This window comes from Trachemys scripta, chromosome 4, assembly GCF_013100865.1.
Source record: "Trachemys scripta elegans isolate TJP31775 chromosome 4, CAS_Tse_1.0, whole genome shotgun sequence".
Classification (NCBI taxonomy): Eukaryota; Metazoa; Chordata; order Testudines; family Emydidae; genus Trachemys; species Trachemys scripta.
The window spans coordinates 24,130,997-24,152,610 of record NC_048301.1 but is presented as its reverse complement, the minus strand read 5'-3'; the positions used below and the strand labels follow the sequence as shown (position 1 = coordinate 24,152,610).

The 21,614-nt window shown below is 45.6% G+C and overlaps 1 protein-coding gene across 1 annotated transcript in view; it reads left to right on the top strand.

Annotated features, from left to right (window-relative positions):
- EVL (Enah/Vasp-like) overlaps window positions 1-21,614 on the top strand; it is a gene marked incomplete in the record, with an annotated part of 200,298 nt that overhangs the window by 168,708 nt on the left and 9,976 nt on the right. Inside the window, 6 exon segments of the mRNA XM_034767990.1 lie at window positions 413-474; window positions 2,096-2,986; window positions 5,315-5,544; window positions 6,695-6,816; window positions 13,840-13,900; window positions 20,734-20,797. Coding sequence (XP_034623881.1) covers window positions 413-474; window positions 2,096-2,986; window positions 5,315-5,544; window positions 6,695-6,816; window positions 13,840-13,900; window positions 20,734-20,797 — 1,430 coding nt within the window.

Genomic DNA, 21,614 nt, shown 5'->3' with positions numbered 1-21,614 from the left:
AGTTAAGCATATGCTTAAGAGCTGTGCTGGATTGGGATCTGAGACACTGCAGTACTCTCTTACTTTAAGTTCATTGGCTATTCCACATTTGAATATCCATTATAGAATTATCACATAAATTACAAGCTTCTGTTACAAGTATTTGCAGTATGCTCCAAGTGCAGGGCCTTGTTCTGATCTCACTTTCTCTGGTGTAAATCAAGAGAAACTCCACTGAAATCAGTGGAGTTATACCAGTATAAATGAGATCAGAACTCACCTCAGCCCTTTCGGTCTAGCCCTTATTTCTATAATGGGCTGATTAATGCCCCTCAGATGCAAACTCTATGGCTTGGGCCCATATCAGTGTATAGAACATTTTCTAAAAAGAGTAAAAAATAAAACCGGAATGTTTTAAAAACCATTGTTTTAGGCAAGTGATGGAGCAGCAGCAACAACGCCAGGAATCTCTGGAAAGAAGAACCTCTACCACAGGCATGTATCAAACAACGCAATGCAATGTATCTGTAAACAATGCAAATCTATTCCTCCCCCTTCCTGTCTCCTCTAGCTGTTGGTGGTTGTCATGTGTTATTACAGAAATAACTGGCCTGCTAAATATAGCAATAATCATTGTGGGATTTCAAAGCATTTTCAGTTAGAGACTTAAACTAATAAATTGGAACATGGCTGCATTTTTTTCCACAGATTTGACTGAAGTTTAAGGTCCAAACTTCAGAGCACACAGCGCAACTCAGATGGGATGTGTAAAGATGGATTTAAGCAAAGCTTTGTGCTCTTCCAGTCCCATGCTAGCTATGAGACCGGCTTAAGACTGAGCTGTGTAAAGGCTGCTCTAAATTATGCTATTTTCCACAGTGCCAAGGGGCTGATGTTGCTGGGGTGCAGAAAAGGCCTAGCCACATTTTCTACACAGCCACAGGGAGAGTGGGTGGCATAGGAATCACTCTACTGGCTCTATGACACTATAGGATCCCTCTACCCAGGGATCAGCTGTCTGTGCCTGGCTCTTCCAGCTTTCCACGAGGTGTACAGAAGAGAATCTGACTGTAAGAGTCCGTTAGTTGGGGTAATAAGGTGAGAGGGCTTGTGTAAGTTTAGTGGGAAAGTATTTACTGAACGGATTGAAAATATTTTCTAATATATTAGCAACCTGATAAGTGGTGCGGTGGGAAGAGAAGTTTCTGGCTGCAGAATCTGGCTTTTGGTTCTGTGAAAAAAATAGGTGCAAACGACGCCAGAATTTTTTGTGAATCTGGGGGAAAAGATTAGTTTTTGCTCAGCTTTTTTTTTATTTAAAAGCAGCTCAGTTGTGTCCACAGAAAATGTCACCTGTGGCAGTCATACAGAATAACGCTCGGTGGCTTTGAACTCCTAATTTGGGCGCACACAACTGTGTGCCATTTTGAGTCCGTTAAAACAAATGAAACCCTGGCTCTGCTTCTGTGAGGAACCTTGACGTAGGCATAATATGTGAGCTAGTGACAGTTCCAGCTGAGCGCCCTGTTGCATGTGAGGAGGCATCTCTGTGCTGTACACAACCTGTGTGCCTGTCTTTATGTTCAAAGTGTCATAGAGTCATAGAATATCAGGGTTGGAAGGGACCTCAGGAGGTCATCTAGTCCAACCCCCTGCTCAAAGCAGGATCACTCCCCAGACAGATTTTTGCCCCAGATCCCTAAATGGCCCCTTCAAGGATTGAACTCACAACCCTGGGTTTAGCAGGCCAATGCTCAAACCACTGAGCTATTCCTCCTCCCCCAAGTGCCACTTGCCACTGTCCTTGGAACAAAGGTAATGTGTATAATTCTGACTCAAGATGGTTTGTGGGGTTAGAAGAAGCTTTACAAACATCAAAGCAAAAACTCTAGCCTATGCTGTGTGTGTCACTGCTTTGAACTAAAGGAAGGAACAGCTCTCGATTGCTGCGGTCATCTGGACATCACTAAAATCGTGACTGCACCATTCTTTTTTATTTATTATTTTCTGCTTTCATTTACTTTTTAATTCCTTGTCTCCTAACCACTCTGCCTTGTTTTCATTCCTTGCTGTATGCCCATTTTATTCTTTTCACTTTTCTTTTCTGTTCTTTTAGTTTCTACCCTTCAGATAAAAGTGTCTTCTTCCCCCTCCCACTGCCAGTCTCCTCCTCCTGACTACAGTAACTACAGTGCTTCTACTTCCGCTGGTGCTGCCCCTCCACCGCCATCTTATGCCAACGTTATCTCTTCAGCATCCACCATCCCCGAGTCCAGTAGTAAAACCTCTTTCAGATCCTCTAACAGAGCCAGAGAATTCCCACAGCTTCGTCACAGACATTCTGCCTCTGAGCTCTCACCCTCCCCAGGTTCCTTCTCCACTCCAGTATGGCCAAACCACAGGACTGTAACACAAAGCATCAAACAGATCTCTTTGTCCCCACCGCCTGAGCCTCCTTCCCATTTTCCATTCGCACCTTACCAGCCTGTTAGACGTTCCTCTCTTTCACACTCTCCTCAGTCTTCCTCTTCTCCTGTAACAACTACATCCCCCGTGCAGAAGGTTTCAGTCCTGCAGCCGCATATTCCAGAGGTCCTTCCTGTGATTCCTGTCCAGAATGGCAGAATCAGGAGATCTACAGATATAACAGTCCAAGAAGCCTCTGCAAATGTACCTCAGATAGGCCTGAATGGCCAACCCAATGAACCTCTAGCCACACAAATTCCTTTAAACTCCTCTAGTTCCCAGGTAAAAAGCGTGGATGGGTCTTTCTTCTCATGCTTAGAAACTGTACCCATCTCTCAGTTACCATTTATAACCAGCCCTGCTGGTTCCTTCATCCAGGCTTCTTTTCAGTCCTCCCAACCTTCACCTCATCCTCCAAAGCAATTGTACCAGGCCATGTCACACTTTGTTTCATTACCTCCTGCTTATGCTGCTGTATCTGAGGTGAATTTGTCCAAGAAGACCCCTCCTTTCATGACTTCATCAACCATTTCCCACTTGAGTAAGTACTTGTTTTGAATTAGTTATAACCATTAAAAGAGCTTTAGATTTGACCTGATTGTTCATAAAGCCCAATTTGCTCTGCCCCAGGACAATATGTGGGAAAAACTCTTGTGTAATCAAAGGCTAATACTACTGCACCAGATAATTCAGACAATTAGGGAAAAGGTATGGAAGGTTAGTGCTATAACTGGTGGTGGACTTGACACAAAACCTCATATCCAAATGCTCCAATCTTTGGGGAGATAATATTTTTAAAGTCTGAGGCCAGATCTACTCTCAAAACTTCTGAAAGTGTAGTAATGACAGTTAAGGGCGTAATATTTTCAACGTTTTTTCTACTGATGAAAGGCCTAGTGTAGATGCAGAAAAAGTGATCTTGCCAGTGGGGCTTGTTTCATTTGGGGAACTAGGATAAGCTAGACTTGCAAAAGCACTCTTTCAGCCATATAAGTTGCATCTAAACTAGGAGGGTTTGCCAGGATAGCTGAACCAGCAAACTTTTTCTAGTGTAGACTAGCCCTGCGTGTGGATCTATATTTTGCATATGGCCTGTATTGTTAAAATGCCTGGATTAGAGCAGCTCTGTGTTGTGCCTGTTCAAAATCCAGATCAGGTTTTGCAAGTTGGACCCATCTCTCTATATAACCATATTGTGCTTAAATGGATGTGCCTAGAGAACTTAGGAAACATTTGTATATTTCTTCCACTGACAAATTTCCTGCTCCAGATATTTCAACTGCCTCTGTTGGGTCAGACCCTCAACTGGTGTAGGTGACTATATATCCATTTTCTTCAACACGCTTATTCCAGTTTACACCAACAAAATATCTTGCCCATTATTTTTGAGTGAGGTCAATTTATAATCTAAATTATTTTTCAGCCAGGCCTCAGCTTGGCCTCTAATTTTGTGGGTGTAGATTTGCACCTATAATTCACTGTGCTCGCAATGAATTGCCAGCTATCTCATCTGTGGGCCCAAACAGGTAGGGAAATAGCTGACATGCTGCTAATAACACCCACAGTTTGTTGCAGGAGCAGCATTGTGAGCATAGTTATTAGCAGGAGTAATGTTGTGCCCATAATGTTAGAGGTTATTTCTGACCACAATGATGGGTGACGTTATTAAAAAAACAAAACTAAATAGATAGAAAATCAGGCTGTATTGTCTGAATATCATTCCTAAATTTTCCCTCTAAACCAATAAAAAACGCCTCTTTCAAATTAATGTTTGTTGCACAATTGAGTTTGTAATTGAATAGCAACAGAAGCCTTTGATGAGGTGGAGTAATTCTAGGTAACGTACCATTGATGGAATACTCATTCTGTTATAAATAGGAGAAATATACCAGAAGTATATTCTAATCTGTCCATTGAAGGACGCTGCTACTTGCAGTAGCTTCTGTTGAAATACACCGTGGCTAAAATTGAACACTTGCCCCTTAATTTTCAAAGACTGACATAGGATTTAGCCACACAAATTTCATTAAATGGAAGTTGTATGGAAATGTATAGCAAAAGCCCAGGATTTTATCTGAAAAGTGGACGTTCACAGAGTTAGTTGATAACATTTTATTTATCTGCATCTGAAAAGTTAAAATGAAGAAGAGAGATCCCAACAGTCAGGGCCGGCTTTAGGCCAATTCCACCAATTCCCCCGAATCGGGCCCTGCGCCTAAGAGGGCCCCGCGCCCAGTGGCAGGGCCGCCGGGGTGGTGGCAAGTGGCCGAGAATCCCTTCCCTGGCTAGAGGCTCCTTTTTAATTTTTACTCACCCGGCAGCGCTCCGGGTCTTCGGCGGCACTTCAGCGGCGGGTCCTTCACTCGCTCTGGGTCTTCAGCAGCACTTCGGCAGCAGGTCCTTCAGTGCCACCAAAGACCCGGAGCGAGTGAAGGACAAACCGCCGAAGACTACGAGTGCCGCCCGGTGAGAACAAGCCCCACATGTTTTTTTACGTGTTTTTTTTTTTTTTTTCAGTCATCCCTGCCGGGGCCCCGTCAAAACTGTTCAAATCGGGCCCCGCACTTCCTAAAGCCGGCTCTGCCAACAGTAAACCAGAAAGTGTACTCTGTGTCGAGACAGAACAATAGCCTGACCAGAGGAAGGGATAGGTGGTGGTTACATGTTACAGGGGTTTTGCATAAGGACACAGGTGCCGATGATAACTAAAAAGCAGATGTTGTACCATTGACATACTCACCAAGTATCATTCTTCTGATTGTATGTCATTAGACCTTCATTCACCCAACTGTCAATGACAAGAGAACAGGCTGTATGTGAGATGGGGAAGAATGTTCTTTATTTTTATTTAATCTTCTGTATGTTTCAGGTCCCATCCTTCCACCTGGTCATCCTTCCACTGCTGCCACAATCCCTGCTTCGTCCAGTGGGCCCCCACCTCCGCCACCCCCGCCAGTACCTCCTCCGCCTACAGGAGCAGCGCCACCTCCCCCACCTCCACTGCCGGCAGGTGGAGGACACGGGGGTAGCACTGACGATGGGTCAATGTCAGGACTAGCAGCAGCCCTGGCTGGTGCCAAACTCAGGAGAGTACAACGGGTAAGGATTGTGGCACTGGGGTTTTCACACAGTCTGGCCTTCGCTGGAGAATGAGGAATGCTTGACCTAGTTTTATTTAACCTTCTGCTAATCTATTTCATGGATAGTCAGTATTCGCTACAAAGCCCAGTGAAATGTGTTTTGAGTGACCATTCCATGGACCGTGAAAAGTCAGTTGCTTGTACAGGCTGTTATTAAAAGGAAGATTTGAGCTGGAAACAGGGGTGAAAGTAAAATTGAACTCTTACTGGTACGGGGCTGGCTCCTCCCCACTCCCCCGGAAGGGGCGGGGCCTTGGGCAGAAGGGGCAGGGCGGGGCTGGGGGTCAGCATCCGCCAGCCAGCCCATCTGCGCTGCCTGACCCATGCCACCCAGGGCTCTAGCAGCAATTTAAAGGGCCTGGGGCTACGGCAGTGGCAGCCAGAGCCCCAGGCCCTTTTAAATCGCCGGCCCCAGGGCAGCTGCTTCTTTTGCTCCGCCCCCTTTTCCTGAGCTGCACGTGCAATATGGCTGGGCCTTTAAAGTGGCCACTTGTCCATTAGAAACAGTCCTTAAAGCAGATTTCTATGTTTGGTTTTGTAATTTTCAGGAGGAAATTTTCGAGTTGATTTTTTTTTCCTGACTTGTTTTTAAAGTAATTCACACTTGATCCTCACTACGCAGTGAAGATTAACTAGCAGGTGCCTGCATCAATTTCTCATATGACTAAGACATAATTGGTTTCTCTCCAATGTATCCTGTAGAACACTCACTAGTATTATGCTATCAACCATGACAGTCAGTAGTTAAAACTACTCTAGACTTATCAAATAAAGGCTTGATTGTGCAGCCCGTGCGTGAGTAGATGCTCACTGAGAGGAGTAAGGGTTGCATAATCTCACCAGAAATTCAGAATCATTTTGTTGTCATTTTCATCATTTGCTCAGGCATTTACTAAATCCACAGTGGGTTTCCCCACTAATATGTGAATTAGCCACTGGGTTTGACCTGAATTACATTAGCTTCCATTCTGACCCATTGTGCTTTCTGCCTCTGACTGCAAGCTGCAATTATGGTGCTTTGCTCCTAGTGATTATCTAAACTAGTCAGAAAGGGCAGGTGCTTGCAATAAATTCCTCTGGTGACTTGCAATGTCAATTTGTGTCTTAAGCCAGAAGATGGTTCAGGAGGCTCCAGCCCCAGTGGGGCCTCTAAGAGCGATGCCAATCGAACAAGTAGTGGAGGAGGAGGAGGAGGACTAATGGAAGAAATGAATAAATTACTGGCAAAAAGGTTTGTACTTTGTCCTAAAGTAAACTCTAGAACAAGTGCACCAGCAGACTGTGGAACAATACGCTTTCGGTAGCTACTAGCAATTGGGTAGCTCCAATGCCTCTTTGGAACTGGCAAAACTCTGCATGGGATATAGTATTGTGGAAGTTCAAGAGATCAGGTTAACAGCCTGCCACGCTGCTATTCTTGTGTAGGTGCTATTCCCTGGACCCCATTTTTTTTTACATAGTAAAAGCATGGGTATTGCCAGCCAGGGTGTCAAGCCAGCTTGAACTGCTCCAGCTGATCCTGCAGATTCTGTGGGAGAGAGAGCCTTAGAAGTTACTGATTTTTCTCTCTGCCTTTACTGGTTTACAATCTACATCAAAGCTGCTGTGTTCTAAAGGAATGAGTTTTAACAGAGCCCCAGGAAGATAATTATTGTGGGGTATATTGAGTAGAATGGACCAAAAAAGTATCCAAAACTGCAATAACAAGATTGCATATTGGTAGCCTTTAAGGTAGTGAAATAAAAGGTCACTGTACTTCTTACCCAGCGAATACATCAAGTCAGCTAGGATGCCAGGTTAAGCAGATTCCTTGATGAGTCTACACAGGATTGAAAGCAGATAAGTCCCACCATAGCACATGTGCGTCATGCTCCTGGATTCCCAAAGAATAACTTTCCAAAATCAATGCAGTGCAGGGGGATTAACGTCTATTATTAGCAGTGACATAGGAATATTTACTGGGTAGTGACTGCAGTACAGGATGCATTCATCTGACTTTTTGGTGTCACTGCAGCTTCTCTATGCTGCTGGAAATCAAAATGTACTGCCTGTTGCATAGAGAACATAGACAAGATTGAGTGGAAATAGATGCCCAGTTCTGTGTGCAGGCCAGTTTAACCAGCAAAGCACATCTCACCCAGAAGTCTGTGAAGACATAAGCAAATTCTGCCCTCAGTTACTCCTCTACAATCCTATGCAAGTCAGAAGGTTAGTTTGCGGTAAGTGCCAGCAGGATATTCTCTATGGGCCTCACCTGCAGTTGGATCCACATGGGTGCAAGGGTCCCCCTGCATGGATCCAATTACAGGACTAGAGCCTATATTTTAATTTTAATTGTGTTTATTCTTTTTTGCCCTCCCTTTTCCCTTTCCTTAGAAACCTCTCTCACTATAGGTTGCCACCTATCTTAGAACCTGTACAATAAATAATTGCCTCATAACATTATATCCTTTACAGATTTAAAAAATTCTCTCTACTACTTTACAACTTTGAATTATCCTTTGGCCATTATTAATAACATAATACCTGGAGTTGACAATTATTTTTACTGATTATAGTGCCAATGAAATGTTATTGGTCCTAAATATCTTTGGGCAAGTCCACACAAGTGTTTCTATTCCTTGGCAGGACATGAGATATCACCCCTTAAAAATCACATCATTCTGATTCCCTTCTTTGCTTTTTCTCCCCCTCCTCCCCTTCCATTATAATGTTCATTTTATCAGCCTGTAGCTCACAAGTGTCAGAGATGCTTTTGAGTTTATCTTAAAGGATTTTTTTATTGTTTTACAAAGTGCAAACGGGGAAAGAGTAAAAATGCAGGAAGAGGAGGAGAGGAATAAATAGGAACAGATCCACTATTACAAAGCAAACAGATTTGAAATGGCTAAATAATGTTCTCTGGGGCAGAAAATGTTTCTTATTCAATTAGTCCAGACAGCTCTCCATCTCCTATTGGTTTCAACCAGAGTTCTACGCACACAAGACAGGCAGTTGTAAAGCACCATGTAAATGTACAGTCCTGTAAAACTGGTTATTAATAATATAAAATGCCAAATATACAATTATCTCTGGTTCATTTGAATTCAAATAGTTAATCACGGGATTCAGTGGGTCAGATTCTGAGCTCACTTTGTGCTGGTGTAAATAAAGAATGAAGAGTAAAACTGTTATATTAGAAGTTGTAATCAGGCCCAGTGACTAGTGCTGTATAAATAACCAGAACAGATGGATAGACAGACTCCAGATGTTAAGGAAAGACTCCCTCTCTTATGCTTGGAAGTATTAAGCCTCCCAAAATGTACATCTTTAATGTGTGGCTCTAATCTAAGAGGCTAATTAAGTGCGGCATCTATTTTTGCCAACAGATCTGGACCTTTGGTGTATGCTGAGTCATATGTGCTCACTCCAGTGACAAAAATAAGCTTTCCCTACATTTTACTCCTGTTAGCACTGCACAACCAACACAGCTAAGACTGAGTGAGCCACAGGTTCAGTTCTCCCATGGGAGTCATCAGAAGAATTGTTTACTAAATTCCACCTGTGCAAACCCATTGAAGGCAGTAAGACTGCACAGGTGTCCACTGAGAATGTCATCTGAACAAAGTGCAGTTACACAGGTGTGAGTGAGAACTTTCTGTGACCTGCAGAACTTTGTTACTGGTGATGATGTACGAGGTGTCAGGAGAACTTGACTCCTGTTTTGCAGGTTGTGTTTGCAGGGCTGGCAGTCAAAAAAAAATCTTTTGTATCGTGTGAGTTCATTTTAAAAAAGAAAGTCATTGAGAGACCAACAGAATCCCCATTTTTCAGTGTAGGTCTGCACGCTAACGATGGAATGTATCCAGGGTAGGCACAGTATCTGAGAAGCTAGGTTTCAGGTGATATAAAGCATTGCTTTCTAGACTTAGTGATTCCTATGATAGCAGCTGCTATAATCATTTCAGAACTGAAGTGGAAACAAAGGAGAATGAAGTGCTGTCTCACAAACCACTATCATTTCTAGCCCCATTAATTTTTTTGCAATATACCAGAACTTAAATCTAACATCAGCCCATCACCCCAACAGTGCTTTTCTTGGCATTGGTCCACAGAAGGATCTAGAAGATCCAAGACCTCTGACCACTGGAATTGTCATTTCCCCAGGCACTGACTTTCGTTTTTGCCAGTGGGTGCTGCTTTCTGCTGCTTTCCCCACTCCCCCTTCCCCATGCGAGTGGTGGGTGGGGCCGAGCGTGGGTGGGTCCTCGGTGGGGAAGAGGCCAAGCAGGGGTGGGGCTTCGGAGCAGGGGTCAGGGCCCACAAAAGATTAATCTGTCCCTGCAGGTGCTGAGCACCCCCTATTTTTTTTCAGCGGGTGTGTAAGCCCTGGAGCACCCATGGAGTCAGCGCCTATGGTAATTCCCTGGAGATATCAAATACAGTAAAGTTATTAATCTACTAAAACTATATAAACACTTCCTTGACCCCGGCCCCCACCTCCAATACACATACACACCAGCCACACATCATGGTAGATCTTAGTTTCATGGTTTTTCGGGATTTACATGGACCACCTCTGTTTTTGAAATCTCTGAGGCTTTTCCTGCCAACAGTAAGAAGGAAAATCCCTTCACAGATCTTTCCTATTCAGTTGCTAAGGGGTTTGGAATTTGGTTTTGAGAGTTGTGTGGGGTTTTATTTTCCTTCTGTGGAGTGGATGTTGCTGGCCTCCGAGTCAGAAACTAAATAAAAATGCTGCCAGTTTAGTGGAAGAAAAATCTAATGAAGTGGCTTCTGGAGGTGGAGGAGTATTTGATGGATTACAGTCATCACAGCCAAGGTCCATGTGGCATGTGGCGTTGCATTGCACCTAATAATCTAAAGTAGGAAATCAAACATCCCTGAATCTTTCTGATTCTATGCTCCAGATGAGGTGGATTTTCCTACAGCTGCCAGGTAGCATTCACACAATACAACCTTCCCATAGAGCTCACACAGTCCATCAAAGAGGCAAGGTGGGTAGGTAATATCTTGTATTGACCCCGATTCTGTTGGTGAAAGAGAGAAGCTTTCAAACTTATTGAGAGCTCTTCTTTGGGTCTGGGAAAGGTGCTCTGTGGGTATGTCTACACTGCAATTAAACACCCGCAGCTGGCCCATGTCACAGGACTTGGGATCACGTGACTATAAAACTGCAGTGTGGGGGCTCGGGCTGAAGTCCAGGCTCTGGGATCCTGCCTGAGCCCGGATGTCTACACAGCAGTTTAATAGCCCACCCCCGAAGCCTTAGCCCAACTCAGCAGACATAAGCCAGCCACTGGTGTTTAATTGCAGTGTAGAGATACCCAGAGTGTCACAGCTAAACAGGGTGGAATAGATTGTTTAGCATAAGTAGTTAACGCATATTGTAAGAGACCATTCAGTGTGAAGTGGATAGTTAACACCTCTGCAGTTATAGGACAAAAAGCGGGTTACAGATTATTGTGATAAACCATAAATCCAGTGTCTTTATTAAATCCAGAAGTTTTAGTGTCTAGCAAAGTGATTTTCAGGTTTCCTTTGAGGACTGAGAGATCAGATGTGGAGTGATCACTTTGTGAAAAGTGTTCACACACCAGTAGTATGGTGTTTTTGTCTTTTTATAGTTTTTTCTGAGAGAGTGAATAACTCGCCTTGTCTTTCTAATATTGTGGGACCAACAGGGCAACAAGAACACTGCAACAGTCCATTAAATTGAGTTGCACATGAAGACATCTTGGGCTCACTACTGCTGGCCACATAACAGGGCAGTCATGAAGTTTGTGCCCCAGTGAAAAGGGTGAACACTTGTAAAAGGAGGTGAGGGGTAAAGAATAAGGGAAAAGGAAGATCCCAGATGCACCTAGACTGTCAATTCATAGTGTGTGAGTTATGCTTTGAAGAGGCAGTGGACCTGAGTTTGCTTTCAGTTACGCTGGTACAAATCAGGAGTGACTCTGTTCATGACAATAGAGTTAAACTGATATAAAAAACGGTATGAACAGTAGAGTGGGTGTTTTTGTTAGGATTAATTAGATGATGTTTGCACAGCACTTTGGAAATGTAAAGCACTATGTAAGTGCGAGGAATTATGCGGATGAATAAATGAAAACTGCCAACAATCCACACTTCCCCTGACCTTGGCTCTGAGCTTTGCAGAGGATAGAAATGTGGTATGTTTTCTCTAGTGCTTTTTAGACATTAAGCAGAGCTTGAGAATCGAATGTGCATGCTCCCACTCCTCAGGAATCACATTATCATTGTGACTAATGTACTAAAAAGAAAAAGAGAGTAGAAACTGAACAATACTTGCTTTCTTCTGAGCTACATTGTGGTTTGTAAGCCTCTCTCTAGAGAGAGCTGGTGAACTCCTAAACAGCAAGAACTCCCAGAGACACTGTCAGGGCCGGCTCCAGGCACCAGCTTCTCAAGCAGGTGCTTGGGGCGGCCGCTCCGGAGAGGGGCGGCACGTCCAGATATTCAGCGGCAATTCGGCGGACGGCCCCTCACTCCGCCTGGGACTGAAGGACCTCCCGCCGAATTGCCGCTGCAGATCGCAATTGCGGCTTTTTTCTTTTTTTGTTTTTGTTTTTTGTTTTGTTTTGTTTTGACTGCTTGGGGCGGCCAAAACCCTGGAGCCGGTCCTGGACACTGGCTGGTTCAGCCAGAATTCCTCTTGTGCTGACACTACTAGCCAGGAGGAAGGGCCGTGACTCCCTCGATTCCAGCCCCTTGGAGTCCAGCTATGTAAGTGCTAGTCTATGTCCTGAGGGCAAGAGCAGGAGACTAGCCACAGGCCTTCAAGAACCACCTTCTCCCACTGTCTCGCAGCGTTGCAAGTACTCCACCTCTCCGAGGGGAATCGCTTACAGCGCTGCGAGGGAGCGTGCAGCGCTGCAGGCACTGATTACACTGGCGCTTTACAGCGCTGCACTCGCTGCGCTCAGAGGGTGTGTTTTCACACCCCTGAGCGCAGCAAGTTGCAGCACTGTACAGCGCCAGTGTAGCCAAGGCCTTAAATCACAAGCTGTCAACATCACATGTCAAAATATACAAAGTAAATAGCCTTAAATTAACCTCTAATAACTTCCCAAGCAGCATTTTTTCTTACTTTGCCTATCTGTACATTTAGATTATTCTGCGTGGACATACGTTTTCAGCGGTTTTTGTGTACATTGAAATTGATGTTTACCCAAATTTACCAATAAAAATTGAATCCTTCCAAGCCTGCTTATAAATCACAGCGGTTTGTAACTTGTTTCCATGTTGAGCCACGCAGAGAGCGATGCTTTAGCCTGTCTCAGGCTGACAAAGGAATACGGAATCTTGGTCTCAGCTCAAATATTCTTCATTTAACTTTCTCAAACCCCCCTGAATGCTACAAGTGCCATGAACCTGAGGGCTCAGCAGTTTTACAGCCTTTGGATTGGCTTTGGGGCATTCAGAATCTCCCAGGATCCACCAGAGGCACAGGGCTATCCATGTGAAAGCCCAGGCCCGAGTACTGGCTCTGGCCCCCTCCTGGCTTCCAGGCAGCCAGAGCTTTCCCTCACCCCCTGCTACCTTGGAGTCCACACTCAATGGAGATTGTGGCACATCAGAAATGTAAACGTGTCCCCAGGCTGCACTATCTGCTCTGTGGATGCCCTTTGAGGCTGGTGGGGAGTGTGTGTGTGGAGGGGTTAATGTGCATTTCTCCCAGCCCCACATCTCCATGCCCATGTGCAGATCCTCAGGCCTACAGATTGCGCTCTCTGGGTCAGGGGTGGGGGCGGCAGAACGAGCGAGTTCTGTACATGAAGAGTGCGCTCGGCATATGGATTTTATGGGGGAAATAATCTGGCCCAGTATTAGAACATCCACCTTAGTAGCCTATGTGCCAGTTTTTTTTATTATAGAAGCAGCCCTACACTTCGCAAGAAATTGTCTCTTAGTTGCTCAATGCCATGTCTATTTTCCTTACCCCTGTTCCTTTATACTGTACAACCCTGTACTTCTGAATGGTACCTTGACTCAAAATATTGATCCCCTGCCTGAAGATCCTGCTTCATAGAGGCCTAGTTTGGATTCTTAACCATTGGTCAAATCCTGTGCAGCCAACATGTTCAGTCTTCTGCTAAAGAAATTCCACAGCAGTAAAAGATAATCCTCACCAAGGCACAAATCAGTCTTTTCAAATGACGATTGAAGCCTTGTGCAGGAAATGCATTTCTAAAGGGTTGACTTTGTCCTACTTTTTTACCCCTGTGCAAAGGAGGAAAGCAGCGTCACAGTCAGACAAGCCAGCTGACAAAAAGGAAGAGGAAAGCCAAAACGTAAGTGAAACGTTCACCAGTATTGTGTGTCTGTGAAACAAAAAGGGGTCTCCCAAACTAGCTGATAAGTTGCAATCGCTTGAAGACTGGAAGCACTATACTTGCCCACTGCGCACACAATAAAATGACTAGCAAATGTTCGTACATTCAACCAAACCCAAGCTAAATTCAGCTGCACCAGTCTACTTAGAAACAAGAATCCCTTCTTATTTATTCACAGAACAGATATGTCTAAACCACATCAGAGGTTGCCTCTTTGCACTGTGCTCACAGTGGTGTTTTTAAGGTTGAAGAGGCTGCCCCTCATTTTTATCCCTCGAGAATATTTGTGCCACCCAAAAGGAAAAGCCCCTCGTGTGGTAAATCCTATTAGCATCTCATCTCAGATCTGTTCCATATATTTTAGTTCAAGCTTGTTGCATCCCTGGGCAGCAGACATCAGCTGAACTGGCCTGTGTCATCCATCATAAACGATGGCTTTGGAAAGTAGATTACTTTAACCCCCCTGTAAAGCAAAAATCAGCTCGCTGCAGATGACAGATTACATTTAAAGCCGGTTTCTAATGGGGAGGGGGACAGTAGTTTAGCCACAGAGCTGTTCAAAAGCTGTAACATATCTTTGTAAATGCATTCTATACCATCAAGTGTCCACTTGTTTCAGTTTGGTAGATCAAACAACATGAAATTTGGGCTCATGAAGGGGCTAGTAGTTTCAGTGCATTTCTGTTTTAACTGTTCTGTCCGTGTGCTGGATGTTTTAGTTGTCCTCTAAAAGATTAAATGAGACCTTCAGTTTTGATTGCATTTTAAAGTGAACTTGGTGCTTGTGAAAGGAGCCGCGTTATCAGCCAGTAGACTGAAGTCCTTTGTTTATCCACAGAACAGTTACAGCCCAGGAGACCTTCCCCACTGATCTCCATACCTAGGGTATGTCTGCACTTCAATCAGAGGTGACTTCAGCATGTGTAGAAATACCTGAGCTAGCTTTGATCTAGGTAGCTCAAATGACAATAGCAGCAAAAGCCGTGGCAGCATGGACTAGCACTGTGAGTACATACCCAGGGTCCCAGGCAGGCTTGTGGGTTCACTGCCATTGTTATTTCAGTTAGATAGATCAAAGCTAGCCAGTATTTCTATCTATGCTGCAGTCACCTCTCTGATGGCAGTGTAGACATCCCCTAGAGGCAGCGTGTCTAGGAGGACAGGAGTAGTGCAGTCACCACTCCCATGCAGTCCTTTGCCTTTCTGCTGAGGCGACTGGGCCCATTGGCACTGTTATTGGCTTATGGCCTTGTAGTGCCTTGAAGGCAGAGCCCCATGCTGTGGAGGCTTGCTGCCAATGCAGGAAAATCCGGAGGCATCATGCCTCAGGCACACCGCCACTACAGCTTCAGAGAGCACCAGCCTCCAAGACAAAGCACCACTTGCTCCCCTCTCCTCTTTAGAGCATGGCCCCAGGGCTTCCCACCCCATTTGGAGAGGCTTGCTGCAACTGCAGTGCTAAGGGTGCTTGCACTCCATGAGTATGAAGGCTGCCATTGTGTGTAACCCCTAGCTAGGTGAGCAGGGCTGAGGCTGCCTCTATGGCCATCCACTCTGCTCACAGCTTTTCCTGAAGCCTGGGTTTGAATCATTTACCTAGAAATGAAAGGCACAATTATCCAGATGCTGCTCTCCCTCAGCTGTTAAATGCTACTGTCTGCTTTGCCATTAGCTCATATTCCACTCAGAGCTTTAGTTTAGTCACATTTTAACAGACCTTCCTTAGTGTGATGATTCTGGAATTCACCCATTGATTGTGCAACAATAACAACTTTGCAATGCCTTTATTGTTGTTTTGGTACCTTCTATCAAGCCTAATGCAAAGCCAGCAGCCATTCAAACTAACTGACTGCTTTTTCATTTTAGCTGACGTGTTTAGTGCTTTGTCATAGGAAGCTCTTAAATAGGGTGACCAGATCGCAGGAGTGAAATATCAGGACGCATTGGGCGAGCGGGGCGGGGGGAGGGGAGAGGACGACAATGACAGACACAGGTGCCCAGAGCCATGAGAGGGGGCCCTAGGAAGCTGCGAGAGGGGTTGAACGGCCCCTGCTGCAGCCCTCACCTTAAGCCACAGGGCAAGGTCACCTATTGAATTCAATGAGAATTTTGCATGTGAATTGGTGTACTTAGTTCTGAGATTATAAAGCCAGAAGGGATCCGGTGATCACCTGGTCTCACCGCCTGTATAGCACAGACATAGAACGTTCCCAAAATAATTCCTAGAGGATAGCTTTTAGAAAAAGCTTTTAGAAAAACACCATGACCCTTAGTATATTGTTAATCGTTAATTACTCTTACCATTGAAAAGGTATGCCTTATATCCAGTCTGAATTTGTCTAGTTGCAACTTCCAATCATTGGCTCATGCTCTACCTTTCTCTGCTAGACGGAAGTGCCCATTATTAACTATTTGTTCCCAATGTAGAGACTTACAGTCTATAACCAAGCCACTTCTTAACCTTCTTTTTGTTAAGCTAAATAGATTGAGGTCCTTGAGTCAATCACTATAAGGCATGTTTTATAATCCTTTAATCAGTCTTGTGACTCTTCTCTGAACACTCTCCAATTTATCAATATCCTTCTTAAATTGTGCACACCAGAACTGGACACAGTATTCCAGCAGAGCTTGCACCAGTGCCAAATACAGAGATAAAATAACCTCTCTACTCCTGCTTGAGATTCCCCTATTTAGGCATCTGGTCACCCTATTTCTGTATGCATTTCCCCAGGTTTTTTTGTAAAAATCAAAACTGAACTGCCCCAGAGAACCTTTAGATCCACTGCACAGACTTCTGCCACTTGAGCTAATGGAGTGAGTGATGGCAGAGGCAGTAGGTTGTCATCCTATATGTGATAGATCAGCTCTATAGGGGGATGAGACACTTTTTTTGCCACTGGGTTTCACAGATATCTGCTGACAGAAGAGGAACTGTGAAACTCAGGAATCCTGAGTCTATCCCAGGCTCCTGAATGGAGTGGTCTCTAGTAGTCAAAGACCCTTCCTTCCCTGTCCCCTCCAGTCTGTCTATCCTATTGCTGTCTAACCCGCCCCAGCTCCTCATCTGATTTCAACTGCCCCCCACTACAGCTCTGGATTCCTTGTCCCAGTTTCCTGGTCCTGTCTCACTCTCCTCTCTCCCCGCCCCCATCCCTCAGATGGGATGTTCGTTCCAGACTGCCAAAATTATAAGGCTTCCCAACATTTCAACACTTCCCATTATAAATTTTCGGTTGCTTAACTATAGGCTAGCTCTGCCTACAACAAAGCATATTCAGAACCTCTGATTAAGGGGATTATAAGTGTAGCAACCTCCATCATAGCTAGTCACCAAAGATTGAACCTGAGCCATCCAGACTTAAAAGCATGAGCTTCTACTACTTGAGTTCAAGATATAACTCCCTTAGCTGGTAGCTATACAATTATCCTCTAAAAATCCACAGAGGAGGGCACAAAACACATGTTGGACAGTGAATTACAAAAGTGCCAAATATTATTATTAGACCTGTGATACTTTTCACAATGAACATCAGCAGGGGATAAACTGGGAGTTTAAGAATATTTGGAAAACAATTTTAGAATAACATTCAGTGCTGTGGTTTAAAAGAAAAAAAAACCTGTTAAAACTCATAACTTAGCAGTATTCAGTGTTTGAAAAAAAACAACTTTTAGGAGCTCTGGGATACAAGTTACGAATGTTGAAACAGGAAGATGTTATGCTTAGTTACCACTTGGGCCAGGCGGCGTGCTATGTAATACTTGCAAGATTTCACTGTAATGTTTTACAATATATAGCAGCACAATGCTGATTCCATTGATATTGTTGAGCAATTCATGCTGATTTTATTTCAGCCCACATCTTAATAGTTTTGAATACTATAGATCACAATTTTCAGCTCAGTTGGTCTGAACATGCAGAGCTTTAAAACTGCTATGCTCTAAACTGTATATTAACTACAATTTTATAAACCTGCATGTCAGAGAACTGTGTGCCACTACTACTAGACAGGGCACAAGGCAATTCAGTGTGAATCACAGCAATATAGGACTGGAAGGGACAACAACAGGTCATCTAGTCAAACCCCTGCACTGAGGCAGGACTGAGTAATAACACTAGACCATCCTTGACAGGTGTTTGTCTAACCTCTTAAAAATCTCCAATGAGTGCTATTCCATAACCTCTCTAGGTAATTTGTCCAGTGCTACAGTTAGGAAGTTTTTCCTAATGTCTAACCTAAATCTCCCTTGCTACAATATAAGCCCATTGCTTCTTTTTCCTGCATGTCCTGAGTGGGACGGGGGTGAGTCCAGGCAGTGGGATTGGGGGGAGGGAGGTCGAGGAAGTCGGTGGGTGTGTGGGGATGGACCAGGGGAAGCAGGGGGGAGGAACTGAGAGGGACAGGACTGGGGCTGGGGGGGGGGGGGGGGGGGGGGCTGAGGGAGATGGGACAGGACTGGGATGGTGGGAGTAGGATAGGGGCTGAGGGGAGCATGAATGGAACAGGGTAGAGAGCTGTGTAGAGTGGGGCGAGGCGGGGGAGACAATAGAGCTGGGCTGGGGAGGGTCGGGGGGGTTGGGGAGAGGGACAGGGTCTGGAGGAGATGAGACAGGGGAGCAGGACTGGAATGGGGGGAAGTTGAGGGGGTGGGACAGCAGGGGGAGTGATGGGGGTGGGATGATGGGAAAGGCTGAAGAAGAGATTTGGGGTAGGGCAGGGACTGAGGGCAGTGGGTTCGGGGTGGGAGGTACAGGGGGAACTGCGGGGGAGGCTGAGGGAACAGGGTGAGGGTGGGGGCTGAGGGCAGTGGGTCGGGTCTACACTGGCACCTCTCAGCATTGCTGTGCCAGGCGGCAGACCTGCGCCAGCGCTGTCCTGGCAATGGAAGAGTCCCCAATGGAAATGCAGACTTCATGACACAGACCCCTCTCGTCACTTCAAACCTGATGCTGCTCTGGTCAGTCGCTAGGCTCTTGTCACTTTCAAACCCATGCAGGGTATCTGGCTCTTTTTCAGTTCTCAGGTTAAGAAAAGCCTCTGCATTTTGTGAGGGCTTCAGCATTCACCTTCCTACTCACAAACTGTCTGCCTGACACATTGCTCCCAGGGCATTCATCTTTATTCATTATCGGCAGGTCCATCAGATTAACGAGCAACACAGGGGAAGGCAACACAATGGTGTCAAGGATTTTTAATTTTTCAAACCACTTTGGCCTCAACAGGGATAACAGCAAATCTGGACAGAGCAGATGGGTGTCAGGATGGGTTTGGGTATTTATTTATTTTTTTTTTAAGTGAAAATGTTTGGGTCTGAGCAAAGGCTGCAAACTTCCCTTTGGAAACCTCTGCTGATCTTTTGCCCCAGGGGCTAACGACAGCCTGGAATCCGGGACAGATTTCCACATCCATGCAGGGCGAGATGATCGGGGGTGGGGGCGGGAGGGACTGTGGGGGAGGCTGTTGGAACAGGGGCAGGGACTAAGGACAGTGGATTGAGGGTGGGGGACACTGTGGGGGAGGCTGAGGGAACAGGGTCAGGGTGGGGCCTGAGGGCAGTGGGTCTGAGCGGAGCCCCCTAGAGGGACCTGCCAGGGGGCCAGGTGAGCCCAGCAGTGCTTACCTGGAATGGCTCCCAGGAAGCATCCAGCAGGCAGGTCCCTCCCAGTCCCTCTGGCCCCTTCCTAGGGTCGGGTCGAGGGGGGGGGGGCAGGGGCTGCCTGCTGCCAGAGTCTACAGGCCCCGCCCCGCTGCGGCACGCAGGGGAGCGAGACCTCCTCGCTGCCTCTCTGTGTGCCGGGGCAGGGGCAGAGCTGTGCTCTGCAGACTCCTGCCAGCCAGGCGGGTGGCCCCGTGGGCTGGCGCCGCCGCGGGCTGGCGCCGCTGCGCCAGGAGCTCACTGCGCGCTGCCCCAGGGCCCAGGGAGGGAAGGTGAGTGGCGCCGGCTTGCCGCCGTCCCCCTCATATAGGGTGACCAGACGTCCCAACCAATTTAAGGTCGGGACGCGGGACAAGTCCCCTAAAATCGGGACTGTCCCGATAATATCGGGATGTCTGGTCACCCTACTCTTAAACAATATTTACAGGTCAAATACATTAGTCTGGATTCTGCTCTTTGTTACCCTTATGTAAACCCCAGTGACGTCAGCCCAATTTCTATGAAGAAATATTTAATGTCCTAGTTAGGATAGCTCAATAAACTGAAACTGCTACTACCATCATTAGTGGAGAGATTGGTCTAAATCCTGTTGTCACTTACTCCTGTGCAATCCAGCTGAAATCAGTGGAATTATATGGGGATAACAGACCAGAATCTGGTCCTGTATTTCTCCAGCAGTATAGACAGTTTCTGAACTTGGGGATTGATTAGCTCAAAGAATGGGCAACGGCAGCCAACACTTTTCAGTCACGAGCATGAGTCCAGCCCTAGTTGGTAGGTAGGGATGGGATATTGTTACCGTTTGCCCTCTGTTCAGTGACCTGAATTGGTGGACTTCAGTTGAGTTCCTAGTAGAAAAGTGTTCCCATTAAAAAGAAAACACCACCCATCCGAATGTTCCTCTTTGCTGGTTTTAGTGGAGCGACCAGAGTTTAAATGAACTTGGGAGTGACCTACCATCTCACCTTCGAGGTGGTCTCCTCACGTCAGGGTTGAGGCACATGGGCAAGAAGCTTGCACTGACACTGCCTGTGCTGTGGATGAACAGAGAACACAGTCCATCACATCCGTCAGTGACTGTTCACTTGAAAAATGTTGAGTCAAAATTTAGGAAATATCTTATTTTTCTTTTTTAGGAAGATGCTAGCACCTCGCCTTCACCAGTCACACGAGGCCCTAGCCAGCAGCAGAATTCTACAGGTATTAAATCTAATTATTAGCACTGTTGATCGTCTCCTTAATCCAGTGAAACATTTTACCATTGGAATCTGGGTTCATTATCTTAGCTCTGAGTAAGGGGGATTTACTAACAGAACATCCACAAATAGTTTTTGTTTTAAAATCTCTTTTGAGCAATAAAAGGTGTATGTGAATTTTCTTGTCTGATCAGCATAAAGACAGAACGGTGAATCTAGTTGTTTGGGCCTAGATTCTCTCACACACTGAAATCAATGAGAGTTAGGCCCCTAAATACCTTTGGGGATATGGACCTTGGTTCCTAATAGTCAGATCTCCCGTTGGCTTGTATCTGCATACACTTCTGTTATGGGAGCTGCACTGATTTATACCAGCTGCGGATCTGGCCCTTAATGCAATTGCTAATCACAACGGGCCTGACCCACAAGGTGCCAGGCCAAACGAAGGAAGTTAAAGAGGCTCAGTACCTAACAGAATTGGGCCCTTAACATAATGTGGTTTTCAGTGATGAAGTTGAGAACAAAAGATTAAATAACAGATCATCTACAAGTCATACAGACACAACCTGGTGACGGTCGTGGGCCTTGTAAGCCTTACAGGGAAACCCTTCCAATAAAATGAGCACTTAGGGCTTATCTACATTTAAAACATAGCAGCGGCAGCTCCGCTGCTGTGGCACTTCAGTGACAATGCTTCCTATGCCCACAGGAGGACTTCTCCTGTCCACGTAGTTACTTCACCTCCCTGGGAGGCAGTAGCTAGGTTGACAGGAGAATTCTCCCATCAACATAGCGCTGTCTACACGGGGGTTAGATCGGTT